The sequence below is a fragment of the Pelodiscus sinensis genome, chromosome 7 (genome assembly GCF_052426305.1).
Source record: "Pelodiscus sinensis isolate ZL-2025 chromosome 7, ASM5242630v1, whole genome shotgun sequence".
In the NCBI taxonomy this organism is placed as follows: domain Eukaryota; kingdom Metazoa; phylum Chordata; order Testudines; family Trionychidae; genus Pelodiscus; species Pelodiscus sinensis.
In genome coordinates, this window is record NC_143058.1 from 41646939 (window position 1) to 41664772 (window position 17834).

A 17834-nucleotide genomic window follows, 5' to 3' on the forward strand; every position below is an offset into this window, starting at 1 on the left:
GACCAGATACTTGAATGGGGCAAGCTGGAAGAGTTCCATCAACTTTAGTGAAACTATACCAGTTTACACTAAGGTTACGTCTGCACTGCAGAGTTTTTGCACAAAAACTCACAGACTGTCCAAACTACAAGCATGATTTTGTGCAAGAAAAAGTACAGTAGATCATCAGAAGACAGGGCTTTTTGTGCAAGAGTTATTCCTCTTTCTATGAGGAATAAGCCTTTTTGCGCAAGGGCTCTTGTGCAAAAAGGCGTGTGTGGACGGACAACAGGGGTTTCTTGCGCAAGAAATCTCTATCAGAAAAGCGCAGGTGCTCTGATGGCCATTCTGTGAATGGCCATCAGAGCTTTCTTGTGCAAGAGCATCCATGGCAGTGTGGACACTCTCTTGCGCAAGAAAGTGTAGACGTAGCCTCAGAGAGGAACTGCCTTGGTCGAATACATGAACTAATAATTCAAAATAGTGTCTGATAAACGGGAGAAAAAAATTCAACAGAAAATCAGATCAGCTATCAAATGTGCAGGATCAGGGTGTTTGTTACAGAATACTTAACAAAACATCAGAACGTACCAAAGTATTTCTCCTGTTCTCAATTTCTTAACCAAAATGGACAGGGCAGAGTTCAGACCACAGCCTTTTCTCAGGCACTCTCCTCCTCACTATTCCAGGAAAAGCTACTATTACGATCCTCCCCTATCTGAGCCTGAGTTCCTGTCAGCTTCTTTTTTGCATCCGTCAAGTTTGTCATATGTATGTATTCTGAACTGTGTATCTGTATTGTACCACAGAGTCAGTAACAGAGCAAAGAGCCTGTGAGTTCACTCATTCATAAACAACATAAGGATGTTATAGGCAATTTGGTGAGACCACATGTATTTCTAAGGAAAATCCTGAACCAAATTAATCACTTTGGATGCAGCTATGAAACATAACTAAGGAACATAAGCATGACATATATACATTGCAAATATACCCTGGATTTATCAGCTTCCAATTCCAACCCTCCTCCAATCTGACCACATTTGCCTCATATGTGAGTATTCCTCATGCCTGAGTATTTTTCTGTAGAAACTGGATATTGCTTACAAGGAAAATTCAATGTACTGTCGTGTTGTTATTAGAAAAAATTACTTTTGAATCAGATGTGAATTTCTACATTCCATTTCTTCCATTGCCTCCACTACTATTAATGCTTGTTGACAGTTAAATTCTTCCACCACTAGTAGTGCAGTTGCTATTAACCTGAACAGAAAGAGAAAAAGATGCATTTTGCAAGTTTCCAACAATTCTCCTGTGTAACAGAAGAGAATACAATAGTCATATTTGTCTGAGAGAAGGAGGGAAAAGAGATTTGTACTGAGGGAGCTATAGTCGAAAATTATGAAAACAAAGTGGTATTATAGGCTACAAATGTTAAACTATTCAATATCAGTCTGCCAATGAATTTCCAACCTTTTTTTAAACACAATCAGGTTAAATAGAGAACTCTGGATCTCTGGATTTTTAATCCAGTGCTGCTGCATCAGTTTGTGTTGACATCAATTTGGGCCAGAAATTCTCCACTGTGGACCAACAAATCGGCGTGAGCACAGCTAACCACTGTCTCTTGTGGGGCAAGTGCTACAAAGGGGCACAACCCCCTACACCAATATCTCAACTTTCCCTTGAAGTCCAGCTTATGATAGCAAAGAAAAGTTAGAAAATGTAACCAATTTGCAGACTGCTGAAAACAATGGCTCACAGAGGCCCTCCGCTACCACCACCGTGGCATGGAACAGAGTGTAGCATGAGAAAATTAGACAGAACCAACCCCCGCACACAATTACAACCCAGCTGTTGGGATAAGTACAAGTAAGCCCCCTGCTCCTCTGGGGCAGAATGGGGAGGAGGGACTCCTGGCTACTGCTGTTCTTGAATAATGTGAAGACACATGTTTTGCTCTCCCAATTTCTTTGGGGCTTGCCACTTCCATTGCAAGTGGAGGGAAGCACCACAGCCTTAGTAATGAAATTATGAGGGCAGGGCTGCCCTTCCTCCTTCCAGATAACAGCTTTTGAGACAAACTGTTACAACATTATATCACCAAGGTAACAACAAATTTGCAATCTAAATTTAGACAACTAGAAACCAAAATTGCTACTCTTCTCATGCATGCATGGATAACACAGAGTAGCAGGCAAGTCAATGATTTTAATAACTTATTGAGCATGGGGAAAACTCAGATTTGTATGGCTTTAAACTTTCAAAGTCTTAGTTTCAGTAATCATATTAATTATTAGTTTGAGTGAACATGTGCACACGCTCTAGGCATTAATAAGATGTAAACAGAGCTAAACTTACCGTTCTTTTACCTCTGGTCCTGCCATCGGTCCTAGAGCTGCAAATAATTTTGCAAAGCTCACAGGATTGTTACAATCATCAATAATTTCAGTCAGCTTCTGTTTAATGACTATTCGGAATTCAGTATTGTTGAACTGTAGAGACTGGTATAGTCCAAGGAGAATACTGATGTTGTCTAGATCAAGCTGACTAGGATTATCAAGGAAGACCTTATTGCACTTTTCCAGCAATGGACGGTAAGTTTGTCTGATATTTCGAAGAAACTGCACCATCCTTCTGGCATGATTGAAATGGATGACATTTGCTGTTTCCAACAGAACTTCAGCCTTTTTTATTAATCGTTTTTGAAAACTATGTGAGGTAACACTAGATATGCTGACCATCAAAACCGACAAGACCCTAAAAACATTGAAGAAATTTTACACTTAAACACTGAGCTTTAAGAAACCTAACAACATTTTAAGAGTAACTAAATGACAAGAGACAAGGACCAGGTTTTAGTAGAGGTTGTTGCAGAAAAATCCCATCTAGGGAAAAAAAATCTCCATTAAAGCAAAACTAATGAAAAATTCTGTTTCTGCGGGGAGTCATAAAAAAGTTGGGAGTTTTCTGCTATATAGAAACTGAGTATTTGCAGGTGTAAACTGCCTGGAATGAACCTGCATCATGAGATATCCCTGGCTGTTCACTTGAGCGTAAATCTTAGAAAAGACACGGTAAAACTCAAGAGTTAGGGTACACTAATTATCTCCTGCTTTTCCATTGGCACAGTTGAAAACTACAGGTTGGACCTCCCTGGCCTGGCACCCTCAGGACCTGACCCATTCTGGATGATTGATTTTGCCAGGCAGGGGAGGTCATTTCTGGCCAGGAAGCCACACTGCCATGCCTGAGGTTGCTACTTGCCCTGAAAGCTCGCAGGGCTCCCAGGAGCTAGCTCTCCAGCAGAATATTCTGGTCCTGGAACATCCATGGTCCAGCACCCGGACCAGAGAGTCCTGCTTAAGAAAGTTTCAACCTGTACTTTTTTAAGCAAGCTGTGGATAGCAAAAGGACCGAGTAAATTCTTGAACAAGCTTTGCACATGTTCTCCCCAAAGAGACACAGAAGATGACTCATTGTAATTTACCCATTCTCCCATGCAGATTGATTCTATACCACTGTACAATTATTTGCCAATTTTGAAGAGCTGATAAAAAGTCATAGTCTTGAATAAGCAAGGCATAATAATTCTGTGCATATTACATCTACTATTAGTCAGCTTCACCACATCAAAATTACCTTGTGTCCTGTATAGAATCCAAGTTCTTGTTTACGATATCTGCTATTTTGCCAGTTAGAGGGCTAAAGTATATATGTTGATCATTTAGACACATTGCAAACTTAGACAGATTTGGCAGACTAAACCTGTTGATACAGCAAACAAAAGAAAACTAAATGCTAAACATTTATTTTTCTTTTCATAAGAACATGGAGGTAAAACATCTACAGGTTGGACCTCACTGGTCCAACCAGACTGGTCCCAGGTGAGGGATTTGTTGGATCAGGAGAGATCATTTCTGGGCCCCCAGCTGCCAGCCCCACTCCCTGTCACCCCAACAGATTCTCTCAACAGCCTTCCTGGCTCCCTCCACTCCTCACCCCAGCTGAGCCACAAGCCGGCTCACAACTCTCTCTTCAGCCCAGCTGAGCCATGGACTGGCCTTCCCACCTCCCCACCCCTGCCCAGCTAAGCCGTGTGCTAAGCTCTCTCCTCTCCCACGCACTGTGCTGGGATTCTCTGATCCTGGAACATTCATGATCCTACCAGGCCATGGATGTTGCTGGACCAGAGAGTCCCAGTTTATAAAGGTGCAACCTGTACTATGATAATTCAGTTAGCGAGGATACAGAAGTTTGAAATAAATAAACAAACAACCCCCCAAATCAGAACAATATAAAATGTTTTCCTGATAGTCCATATCCTACTAACATTGATACCTCAACCAAAATACAATAATGAATAGTCCTGTGGCATCTTAGAGAATTACAAAAGTATATAGGATCATGAGCTTTCGTGAGTAAAACCCACTTCATCAGATGAGCTGGAGGGTAAGTAACAAAATCCAAGATATATATAATAAGGATGTTAAAATACATTTAATCAAGTAAACATGTAACTGCTGAAAAGTTCAGCAATTAGACACGGGGGCCAGCAGCTTACACTTTTAAGCCAGCTCCTCATGCACTCCAGCTCCCACCTGCCCCTCCAACACAGAGGCAGCAGTGCAGGGGGCAGGTGGCTCCCCAGCAGCCGGTGTGTACCAGGAGCCAGCTTAAAAGTTGGCTCCCTGCGCATACTGGGAGCCTGTGTGTAACTGTGAAGGTTAACCAATAAGCCCAGGCTCAGCAGTTAACCATGTACACCATTACACTTTCACATCCCTAATACGTAACAGCAAAAGCAGTTATCTGTCAATTGTAGGACCTGTGCTAATGAAGCTAATTAAGTAGGTTGGATGTGTTCCATTCATAGCTTTTGATGTGAAAATGTGAATGTCAAAATAAAATATTAGCCCATAAGGAGAGAGTTCTGAACTCCCTCAAACCTATGACAATAATTGTGTCTACCTGGTTTGGTAAAATATAGGAGTTCTTAGGTTTAGTAAGGCCAGCTTAATGGTGTGGATAGGACTATTCTATCATAAAGTAAACTACTTTGGATAAATGCTGCTGAGATGAATCTGAAGTCATTTGGTGTGGGTATTAGTATGTACTATAGGGTTGTCACTAACCTGGCAGTGTGTCTTAGCAATTAGGCTAAGACAGGCTCTTTTGTCCTGTTACTGACAATGGAAGAGAATGATGATAGCCCCTGCATTTAGCCAGGGACTAGACAACAAAAAATGCCATCTCAAAATTAATACAAATGCAAAATAAGAAAAATCTGAGGATTCTATAGTAAAAGTCTTTCCCTAAAATTAAGTTGGGAAGGAGAGGGTCATATTCACCACTGAAAAGCAGGACAACAAGCATAACCCTGAGATTTAAAATAATGATATACAAATATTTAGATAAATATTTAGATAATTTAGATGATCTCCAGCAAGTACCTATGAGAGAAATGTTATAGATATTACTCCAAGCTGAATATGCATGTAATGAACATCTTTCTGGAGGAAGAACTGTAGAATACTTGCCTTTCTAATCTTCTCCATGCTTCCATAACCAGCTCTTGTACTAAAGAATCGTGGGCCTCTACAGTGAACCTTCATAATGATTAAAGATAAGACAAACGAGGTATAATTGCATAACTCTTTTAACATTTGCTTTAAAAGAGCTACAAAGACTCTAGTAAGAAAATTATATCCAGTAATAATTTGCATTTCTCTGGATCCTCCCATCTAAAGGTCTAACACAGGAGTGGGCAACAATTTCTGAAGTGGGGCCCCTTCACAAATTTCTGAAGTGGTCCCGGGCTGCCTCAGAAGGGGAGGGGCCTTGGGAGAAAGGGGTGAGGCCAGGAGACTTCCCCATGCTCTCCCGCCCATGGACCCTGATTGGCCTGGGGGTGGGGGAGTGCATGAAGTCTTTGCTCCCCACCCCGTCTCCCCATCCCCAGCAGCTAGAGAGAACTGCTAGTTATCTTGAAGTCTCTCGCCCCCTGCTCCCGCCCTATCAGGGGCACACAATGCCTAGAGCAGTGTTTCTTCAACTTTTTAAGACTGAGGAACACCAAACAATTTTTTTTATGAGGAACACCAAGAAACACTGGCCTAGAGGGAACCACCAGCTGTTCTGAACAGCTGGCAGTTCCTTCTGGTGCCACACACCCCTAGCAGGGAGAGAAGACTTCATGCGCAACCCTGTCACCAGGTCTCAATTTGCCTGGAGGCAGGGGACCAGCAGGGCAGCGGCGGGCTGGATCAACCGGCTTGCCAAGTTGGATCCAGCCCACAGAGGCTGTCTTGCCCACCTTGGTCTAACAGAACATTACAAATGTTCATGGAGATTAAACATCACAACACCTCCATGATGCAGACAAGTATTCCCATTGTCCACGTGGGAAACTGAGGCACAGAGAGATTAAGTGACATGTGCAAAGTCACACAGTCAGTATGGCAAAGCTAGGACTCAATAAAAAACAGATGTCTTTACTTACAGCTTGTGTTTTAATCACAAGGCTAAAAGGATATATTTATACAGAAGAAATTAAATAATGAATGTTCAGCCTAATATATTTCAAAATAATGCAAAATATTTTTGTTTTTTTAATTTTTAAAACATATACATGTTGTCCCCTGGAAAAAAAAATCAAATTAGCAATGATCTCCATTAAGGTTACAAATTTAAAAGCAAAGTTGAAGAGACCATCGATGCAGGGGAGGGCAAATATCACATTTGTGACTGAGAATTTGTACTAGTAATATATATATGATTAGTGAAATGATAGAAGACAGCAAGAGAGGACTGACTGCTGCTCTGGACAGAACGCTGTAGGGACCTGACTTCCCGGGAAGCAGGAAGCTTCCTGGAGGTAGAGCAGTGCTGGTGAAGGAAGGCAGAGCTGGGGAAGCTCTAGCCAAGCAAGCTCCCAGGCTGCAGGGCCTGAAGCAAGGCCCGAGGCTACTAGGGCTGTAGCGAGGCAGCCATGGTAGGCAGGAGCAGCAGGTCCACACCCCTTTGCCAGTGATGAGTGGCCATTACAGACTGCAGTTTGCCCCTGACGACTGACAGTGGGTCACTGAGGCAAGGTGGGTACGGGGGAACTGGGTTTTCCTTGGGAAGAGAACAGGGTGCCCTGGGGAAGGGAAGACTCTGGAGTGCAAGCAGGATAAACACCAACCTCCGGAAGGAGGGCTCAGACACTGGTGTGGCCATTACCAGAGGGCAGTGTCCTGAGGAGGCCACCAATGTCAAAGAGAAACATGGGGAGACACCAGCTAGAGGGAGGCACCATGGTGGTGATTCAGCCCCGTGACAAGACCCAAGAGTTATATTGGTAGTGTGGTCCTTGCAATGATTGTGGACAGAAGATAATCAAAGGGGATGCCAAGTCTTTGGCACATGGACTGAATATTAGTGGACCTTAGACACAAATTTGCATGATAGCCAGGAGTACAGTGATGAGTTTTGGAAGAAGGCTGTAAAAGTCACTGACCCTGAATAGGGAAGGGGCAAGAAATGAGAAGAAAAGTTGTAAAAAGAAGTTAATTTCTAAGCTAATATTATTCAATTAAATAATAAAATGTTTAAGACTACATTTAAATTCAACTCACAAGCTCATTTAAAATTGGTTATATAGAAGTTATTATATTGCTTACCTCATTACATTATACAGCGTATCCACCAAGAGATCATTATCCATAAATTCTATTTTGTTTTCAGCTAAAATGCGAAGAGTAAGAAACTGGCAATGATTTTTTACATAGTCAATATTCCTCAATAGATAGGACTTCTCCTTTTGAAATTTCCAGAGTAGACTAATTGCACTTCCAACATGCTTTTCAGATAGTTTGGCTTTGTTCTTTCCAACAAGGTCAAAGACCTGATCTTCAGTTGTGCAGCTATTTAACTGGCTGAGCAATGTGTCACTACTCAAAGTTCGAAACTGGCAGCGTCTCAGAGCAAATGAGTAAATATGTCTCAAACACAGCATTTTTGTCACTTCCACAAGCTACTTTTAAGATGTCCAAAAAATGTTTTCCTCTTTCACTTTTCATAATAAACAAAGCTGCTATTAGCAAGAAGATGAAACACGCAATTTTGTTTCTTGCATTTTTATAGATACTGTGGGAAGAGGTATAATTGACTTCTAATGTATCTGTAATGGTATTGATTTAAGAGAGGCAAGTTAGTAAATAGGAACTACAAATTAAAACTACTTCCTTTTAAACTTTTGTGTTAATTTTTCTTCAGAATACACTAGACTTACACTAATGCCCAATTTCTTCCTGTGAACGCTTCCCCCATACTGGACATAAACAAAAATACACTAGACATATTTCCAGATTTAAAGATAAGAACAATTCAAACTTTACTTCTCTTTAAATGTTAAAAGCAAAACTACAGAAACACGAAAACAAATACAATAGCTGGGAGCACTGTGACCAAGCCATTTAGCTGCTTAAGAGCTATAACCAGTCCAGAATAGCTTCTATGGTTGCTAGCCCTTAAAAGCTCTAATAATTCCACAGGCTACATATCTTTGCAGAAGAATGCCACCTAGCAGCCCTGGAATGAAGATTAGTCACAGACTACCTATCATGTGCGGTTGATGCAGGGTGGGCTGGGGGAGGCAGGCCCCCAGTTCCACCACCTCTGCTGAGGCTTCGCACCCCTCCCCCCACAGGGAGGAGAAAAGGTGGGGCAGCACCCCAAGCATGTGCACGCCCCTCCATGGGGATGGGAGGAGGGTGCATGGTGCGACTCCCACCTCTCCAGCTCCCAGAGCACCAAGGGCAGGAGGAGAGCATGCAGTATGTCTCTGGCCTCCCCGACCCGGAGCATTGGGGAGGGAGGAGGCCGTGTGGCTTCAGCCTCACTGGCCAAGAGCACCCAGAGGGCAGGAGCTGGAGGCAGCGACAATCTGCCACCAGTCAGCCTACAGTAGGCATTCTGGGGACAGAGTGTGGGCAGGGCCACGTCTGGCAGTTTGGGAAGGCAAAAGCCTTCCCCTGCCTAGGCTACCTGACATCTATGGCACCCACTTTTTCCTCACTGGAAAACTCCAACTTGTATACTTCTGGAGAAATCATATAGGATACCAAGAACAGGACTTACCTTGTTCCCATCAAAAGACTTCAGTGCTCTTCAGATGCAGGTGTGACTTCACATACTGGGCATTACACCAAACCCTAGCCAGCAATATGTAGCAGTCCTACAAAAGGAAGAAAACTCCTGCTTTACGTCAAACAATTCATACATGGTACTGAACTTATTCCAGAGGTGAGTGGGAACAGCAGCAATTTTCATTTGCATAGTTCATCTTTAACTAAAATATGATAAAGAAATGAACCCAAACAACACTCCAAAAGCCATCATATGCTTTTCCCACTGTTCCTCACATTCATGCTGACGTGACTAACTCTGGTGCATACAGAAGGAAACAAAGAAAATTAAGCTGTCATTATTTATGTTCTATTTAAATATAATGTATTCTGAACAAAAGGAAAGTGGACAAAAAAAATTAGAAGGGATAGGAATTTTCCTGCTATAGAACAATAAGTATCTTTTTATAATGCCAGTTTCCTTTCTACTCCAGTTTTAAAAAATACTCTATCTCTAGGACACACCCATTCTGATCTGCCAGTATATCATAAAGAGTTTTGTGATACATTTATGGACAACCCCTTTATATAAATAAACTAGAGTATACAGTAATTCCTCATTTAACAAGGTAGGTACGTTTCAGAAAATGATCGTGCTAAATGAAAACGTGTTATGCGGGGTCAATTTTCCCATTGAAAATAATGGAAAAGGTGCGGGTTGCGTTTCAAGCAGCTCCAGCCTGCACTTGTTAGCAGCTGGGACCGGGACATAAGGTTGAGGGAGAAAGAGGACTGGGTTATAGCAGGGAAGGCAGGTGTTTGGCTCTGGAGAAGAGAAGGAAGGACAGGGGAGGGGGCTTGCAGCCGGCGGCTGGGTTTCCCCAGTTGGCTAGTCACTGGCAGCTGCGCGGGGCTTCCTCTTCCTCCTTACAAAGCGACAGAGGTTTGCCGTTCGCCGTGCAGTTCCCCGGTGACCCCCTGTGGCCGGATGTCTTGCGTCCGGCCAGAGGGGTCACCAGGGAAAAGCGCTGCAAGTGGCAATCCTCTGCCGCTTTGCAGAGAGGCAGGGGAAGCCTCGTGCAGCTACTGGCCACCAGCCGGACCTAGGGGAAATCATGTTATTGCAGGGACAGGGTCGTGTTGTTTGAAAAATGTTCCCTAAAAAAAAAAATCGTGATATCGCGAAAACATGTTAAGCAGGCACGTATTAAGTGAGGAATTACTGTAGTTGAATTCTTCCTTCTAGAAGGAAGGCAACACACTTGCGCATTTCTTTGTGGTATAGGCCTTTTTACACTAGTTATGATATCTTAACACAGGACTTTTATTACTGGTACTGAAATAAGCTAAAATGCAGACCAGGGATGTTATATATCAGTTAATTAACTAACTGAGTAGTTGATGTAATTTCCATCAACCACTTAATTAGTCAATAAAGGGGGTGTTCCCACTGCAGCTCTGCATTTTAAATAGAGCCTGACAGGCTCTTACTACATTTAAAGTGCAGAGCCGCAGCAGGGTTAGCTCACAAGGGTGGCGCGAGCCAATTTATGTGATTTTACAATCACATTTCCCCATTTTTCAAAAAAAGAAAAAAATTCTCTCGTTTCTCTGTATAGGAAAAAAAATATGCAATCAAACAATCAAAAGGAGGAAACTAATTCACTCTTCAGGAGAGAGAGGGTTTCACAGCAGAAAAGACTGAGTTTATAGAGCTGTTCAACTACCTAAAGTAAACAAACTGAAGAAACAGAAAATGATTATTTTTCTTTCATTCCGTGAGAATGAGAGCACAGATCAAAATCAGGACAACACCATTATCTTGCTGACCTTAGCGACTCTGGAGCACATATTTTCCTACCCTATTTCTACAACACAATTAAGAAAGCATCACACAAAAACTTTTAAAAAGGGTCATTGGCAAGTTAAAAATAATTTTTAAAACATTTCCTTACCTGTGTTACTAGTACGGATGTAAGGGATATTACTAGTAGGGATGCATATGCTTATTGGGTAGTCAAATCAACTACTTGCTTCCCTCCCCTTGCTGCCTCTGTGTCAGCAGCAGCAAGGAAGGAGGAAGCAGGAGCTGGTGCTAGGGGAGCCAGCTTAAAAGCTGATTCCCTCCAGCACCATCTCCACGGTGCAAGGTGAGGGGGGGTTGGCAGAGCGAGGGACATGAAAGAGTAGTTGAATATCAACTACTCCCATTTCCTCCCCTCCTGCTGCCTTTATATCATAGGCAGCAAGAAGGGAAGGAGAAAGGGGGAGCTGGTGCTAGGGGGAGCCGGCTTAAAAGAGTTCCTTCCAACACCGTCTCCACAGTGTCTGGGGAGGGAAGGGGATGCAGAGGCACAGCAGCACTATGGCTCTGTCTTTTAAATGTAATAAGAGTCGCCTGGCAGAGGCGCAGCGCAGGACCCAGCACAAACTGGGACTGCTTCAGTCCCAACTCGCACCAGGTCCAGACCGCTGCGGCTCTACCTTTTAAATGTAGTAAGAGCCAGTCCCAGTGGCTCATGCCATCCCCAGAAGCTAACCCTGCTGCAGCTCTGCAGTTTAAATGCAGTAGGAGCCAGGCTGCTGCCTCCTTTCCCCCACCTTTTATCGACTAATCAAGTAGTAGATGGAAATTCTATCGACTACTAGATTAGCTGATTAACCACAATTTAACATTCCTAGTTACTAGTAATACACACCTATAAACTAAGGATTTCCTTCGGTTCAGACCATAAGAAAATTACAGTTTCAGTAATAATTCCCACACTTCCTGACCCCCCCTAGGATCAGCATAGGGCATAGACTCTGCCACATGTGCTAACAAGCTATGATGCAAGACAGTGAGGAGGAAGTAGGTCACTAGTCCCATGGAAGAGATTCTCTGCAAAGATGTTTTGAATCCCACAGGATTTCCCCTGGAGATGCTCAGAGCATCCATTCCCACAGTTTCTCTACAGGCCCACAAATCTCTCCATCCCGAGGATTAGGTCCTGGGACTCTGCCTAGTGGAGCTGCACATATTCCAATAATTTTTCTCTCTCCTATAGGCTTTAATTGAAACAGAAGATTTATCCCAAAGTTCTTAAAAATCCTATTAGACCACATTAATTCCAACTATTCCTTGTAATTAGTACAGAATTCTATTTATTTTGCCATAAATTTTTAAAATATACTGGTCAAAACAATCATACAAGACCCTATTAAAAGAACAGGCTTTATTATATATTTATCTGATGAAGTGGGTTTTGCCCACAAAAGTTTATGCCCTAATAATCTGTTAGTCTCTAAGGTGCCACAGGACTCCTCTTTGTTTTAGGCTTATTATATAGTTTTCTATGTATTGTACACATGATTTACTGAAAGGACAAGAAACCCCTTCAAATTACCCCAGAATAGATTAATTTATTAGTATTTAAGGTTGGATCATAAACCAATGAGAACCACAAAGTTCTCAATTAAGGCATATCTACACAGCAGGGCAAAAATTGAATTGAGCTACGCAACTTCAGCTATTTCAATTACATAGCTTAAGTCAAAATAGCTTACTTTGACTTTTGGCACTGTCTACACAGCAGGAAGTAAAAAGAAGAACACTCTTCCTTCAACTTCCCTTACTCCTTGTGAAATGAGGGTTAGAGGAGTTGGAGTAAGAAGTCCTTCAGCTTGACATTATTTCGAAATTATGGCTTGCTGTGTAGACATGCACTTTGTTATTTCAAAATAAGGCCAGTTATTCCAAAATAACACTGCTGTGTAGATGTACCCTTAGGGATGAACTTTATATGACCTCCAATAACTACATACAAATAAGGGACATTAAGAAATCCATTTTTAGCAGCACATTACTCTTTTGATATTGGAGGCATACAATAGGGTGGATTTCACACATGACCTAATTGCCTTACTTTTATTGAGTTGCATCATAGCCAAACATACAAAATATGACCTAATGTTTTTCCTTTTGTTTGCTAACTTCACTTACAGGTTGAACATCTCTAGTCTGGCACTCTCAGGACCTGAAAGGTACAGAATCAGAAAATTTGCTAAACACGGGAGGTCAATATTGTGTAAGACCATTATCAACACTTCTGCTGTTTGCTGGGCTTTTAGAAGACATTTAGGGGTAAATTAAAGGTAAATAACAGATCAGAACACTGAGAGCCAGGATTGGTAGCTATAAACAAATTTTACAGAACTGCGGGAAACTTGGCCACATCTGTGATAAGTGGATATCTGGCTAACTAAAATCATACTGGATCATGGATGTTGCTGGATCAGAGTGTGCTGGACTAGAGAGGTTCAACCTGTAGTTCACTGTCATGGGCAATTCAATACGCTGGCTATGATTCATATATCATTTCTAATATGTAAAGATCCTGTCTGGCTTTAAAAGATATGAATCTATGCATAGTATAGGGCTCTATGACAAGTACTATGGCGGAACAGTAATTAGTTCTATATTTGGATGGCTTAGCAAGTCCCAACCCCTGCATGATTTGCAGCATGCTTTTAAAATATGAAAGCTGGATACTCTGAAGGTCAAGGAGGTGCCTTTTGTCCCTATGAAACACATCCCTATCTAGCTGCTATACATCTTCGAAAACTGCTATGAGAGTATGATGGCCCTCTCTCATGCCAGGCTAACACTCGTGAGGGGCAGGGTGCCCATGAGACCCCTGCAAGGCAGAAGGCCATCTCAGGCCAGCACTGCCTGGGACCAGGGTACCCATGTGGGTGCAATCACCTCAAAGGAGGGGCAGGGGAATTGGGTGCCTTCCTGAAACGTCTGCAGACGCGTCAGTACCGGCCAGTTACCCGCTTCCAGCCGGGGCCAGAGACACAGCCCCTGGCCAGCGCCCAGCTGGAGGGAGGCTCAAAACCACGCGGCTGCTTCCGACCACTCACCGCGGCGCTCCCGGGCTCTTTGGATCCGCATGGCACAAGATCATCGCCTCTGCCCACACCCGGCACCGCTCACCTGTCAGAGGAAGCGCGCGGAGGAGGGGTCTCACGCAGCGGGACTGGGATTGGCAACCGCACCCTGCTTTGCAGTCCTACGCTGCTCAGGTGCGATGCAAACCCTCCAAGCGGCTACTCCGGAAACCTCGAGGCCCGCGACGAGCAGCGCAACTACAATTCCCAGCATGCAATGCTCCAGACAGGAGCCGCTCAGCCCCGACTGGGAGCATTGCATGGTGGGATCAGTAGTGTCTCCTCCTGGAAATAAGGTGGAACATTAGCAGAGAGACTCCTAGTCTACTGCTTGCATTGCATGCTGGGAGTTGTAGTTCCCGTTGACTGCTTTTCTTTATTGGGAGAATAAAGTGGTTGCAATCAATTCCGGTTTTTTTGCCAGTTGTGTGCAATCCTGGTTGGGCTCCAGACAAACTACCAGGTCCAGCTGTACAAACCATGACCTCTCTCCAGCTGTGTAATAAATTGCCAGTACATTCCTACTCCTTTTACTGGATAAACTTAAAAAACAACAAATGGTCTGGTAGCACTTTAAAGACTAACAAAACATGCAGATGGTATCATGAGCTTTTGTGGGCACAGCCCACTCCTTCAGATGACCAGAGTTTTGAAGAAGTAGGCTGTGCCCATGAAATCTCATGATACCATCTACATGTTTTGTTAGCCTATAAAGTTCTCCCAGACCATTTGTTGTTTAAGTTTATCCTGTACACTGTGTACAGACTAACTGGGCTACGCCCTGAAGCTTCCTTCTACTGGGCAAGCTTTGGGCAAATCTTTGAGTAGAATGTGGGTGCTCTATATCAGTGCTTCTTAACCAGTGGTATGAGTACCTTAGGGGTACTTGAGAGAAGTCTGGGGGGGTATGTCAACACAACTGAAATTTGGAGAAAACTGAATTTTTGTTTTAAGTTTTACAGTGTTTTATTATTTTTGTACTTTTTACACCCAAAAATTTAATCGCCTGCCCAGCCACGATTAAGTTGTTTAAACAAATGTGTTGCAACAGTAGAAAAAAATTGTGTGCCTGAAAACCATAGGTACTGGGGGTACTTATTTTTTTAAAGGGGTACTTTATAAAAAAGGTTGAGAAACACTGCTCTATATGGCTCACTTCAGTGAAAGTTAGAGAACACAGAAGAAATAGTCTTTCCAATAAAAATGATCATGCATTTTTTTGCTTTTATTTTTCCCCAAAGACTTTTCTATTCAGCATTTATCTTTGGTCTTCCAGTTTATACTAATAGGGCAAAATGTGGCTACAGTATATTTAATGTGTATGTGTGTTACAACTGAATTGCGATGTCATAAGTCATTATTATCTGTTGGTATACACACAAGTGCACTCACACATACAAAGATATGTGCATGAATTTACATTTCACTGCTTGAGAGGCACATGTTCTGTGTGCCCCTCCTCAGGCAACCCTGGGACCAGAGGAGCTGTCAGCTCATGCTCTACCTCTGAAAACTCACTTCCCTACCCCAGCCTTGAAGCCAAAGGAGCTCACTCTCCCCACCTCCAGCCCCAGGGCTGGAGGAGCTGTCACCTCCCACAGTGGCAGGAGTTTGCTTTCCTTACTACAGACATGGAGCCAGAGGCATTCTGTGCCTGGCCCCTGCCAATTACTGTGGGGTCTGTGGTCCCCCTTGTGTACACCCCTACACACATACACACAAACACATTAAAAAGACATTATTTAGATTGCAGAGACAAGCGCTAAAAAGCTAGGAAATAATTAAAGTTTCCAGCACAACCTAAATTCAGTCCCCTTATGAATATGCATTATAATAGTCTTTAATTACATTATCATATCATATTCTACCTCTTTTTCTTACTCAGTGCAAAGGATAGATGGTGCTCACTTAATCAAGAGCTATTCAATATTTTGTTCTATCCTTATTGCCAAGTATGTGGCTTCAGGCCTAATTTGCTATATATTATTTAAACTCTATTTGGAAATCAGAATGATTAGCTTCCATATGAACTTTTTGATTGTGCTTATCGCTTAACTATCTCAGGCCTTCACAAATCCAATTTGAGACACTCAAGACCTAATTTTTCAGAATATAATTTAGTAATATTATAGACTGTGTATTCTTATAGGTCTGGTTTGGCTGCTCTGCCTTCTCTTAAATATAAAGACCCCATTGTAATCAGTACCTGGAGCATAGCACCCCACATAGGCACATAGAAAAGCTCAATAAAAGCTGAATCATGTGGCCTGAGGGGTCACATGTTAGGGCAAGGGCAGTCTTAGATTGGTGGAACTGTTTTTAATTGCCACATGCATGTGTTAAGGTTAGATGTATTTGTGGGGGTTTCATCACATGACAATATTTAATTAATGGTTAATCTTTAATTCCTGGAGACTCCAGGACCATCCTGGAGAATTGACAATCCTAAGGAGTGTGCATGAAATACAGCACAAATTAAAGCAAGCACCAGGAGACAAGAAGGAGCAACAAAGAGACAGAGCTAGAAGGACTGTGTATGTCTCTAGGAAAAAGCCTAGACAGAGATTTTGGATCAGAATGATAGCTGAGTTTGTTTTGTGACCAAAGAAGCTGTCTCCTGTTTTTCGTTCTTTCTGTGTTCAAAGAAGACAAGATGACCAAAAGCAAAATACCAGACTCCATCATCAATTTTTCCTTTTAATTGGAATAACCCACATGATCGGCCTCTCTAATTAACAGGACAATGATGTTATACTGCACTGCTCTTCTACAGATCAGTCCAGAGGATACCAAACTGGAAACCCTGAACAGAAGGAACGAGTGGTTTCCTGTGAAAAGTTTGGTTAAATGATTTGTGCAGCATCACCCATGGCTCTCTGGCACCGGCAAGGATAGAAATCAGTTGAAAGCAGCATTCAACTGCCTTAATCGTGAGACAGTCCTTTCTCCACCTGCAATCTGCTGCATTAGGCCCAGCCCACCAGAGACTGCTGGACATTGCTGCACAATATCCAGCTGGTCTACCTCCAAACCATGCCTAGAAAACATCTGTACATGCTTGCATTTTATACCACCCTTTCTCACTCTTGTATCCTGCCCTAACAGCAAATGGACCTGCTGCCACCTGAGGCAGATGAAGAACCCCATGAGCCCATATTCCACTCTGGTTTCAAAGCATATTGGGGATATTAGATGGCCATTCATTACTTCAGAAGGAAGAAGCTGTACAGGAGAATACACTGCATTCCATTCCCTTGCCTACTTATATCTCCAGCTAGAGTTCCTCTGTATAACATTGACTTACTCCTTGGATGCCTTTTAGAAGCCATGGGTGCTGTTGTCTTGTTTCTCCCTCTAGATCCCTCATTCACTGGGGACACGTGAGGGGGCACCAAAGGGCCATGTGCCCCACCAAAAAATACTGTGGGCATGAGGGGCAAGAGACCAGAGGCTCTGGGTGGCTCAGGGACCTAGTGGGGGGCCCTTAACTAAGGGGATATGTCATTAGTTATGGGCAGGCCTAGACCCACCTGCCCCAGTGGTATAAATAATACACAATCCTGCTCCAGATCTAGAGTAGGTCAATCCTATGCACCGAGTCAGAAGTCCTGTAGAAAAAAATAGTATTTTGTGTCCATCACAAGGTACATAAGTATCAGCAGCCCTTTTTCTTATTTAGATATTGGATTCCAGGCACAACATTCTTGCTGAAAGCTACCCACACATTCTTGTTGCCGATGTTTTGATCTTGTACAGACTGACAGAAGGCCCAATCAGACTCATAGGCTACGTCTAGACTGGCATGATTTTCTG

General features: G+C 42.8%; 1 protein-coding gene across 9 annotated transcripts in view; it reads right to left on the bottom strand.

The window, feature by feature from the left end:
- Positions 1-17834, bottom strand: part of FASTKD1 (FASTK mitochondrial RNA regulator 1) — a 36354-nt gene that overhangs the window by 17655 nt on the left and 865 nt on the right. The window contains exons 1-7 of one of the 9 annotated variants that reach the window (XM_075933573.2): positions 14068-14236; positions 9103-9199; positions 7644-8143; positions 5520-5588; positions 3622-3747; positions 2341-2739; positions 1132-1242 (exon numbers count right to left, since the gene is read on the bottom strand). In XM_075933573.2, the coding sequence (XP_075789688.2) occupies positions 1132-1242; positions 2341-2739; positions 3622-3747; positions 5520-5588; positions 7644-7978 (1040 nt within the window). In that variant the 5' untranslated portion in view covers positions 7979-8143; positions 9103-9199; positions 14068-14236. Of the gene's footprint in view, positions 1-1131; positions 1243-2340; positions 2740-3621; positions 3748-5519; positions 5589-7643; positions 8144-9102; positions 9200-13994; positions 14237-17834 lie in introns of those variants that run through there. The other 8 variants (XM_075933568.2, XM_075933569.2, XM_075933574.2 and 5 more) reach the window with 8 other exon arrangements.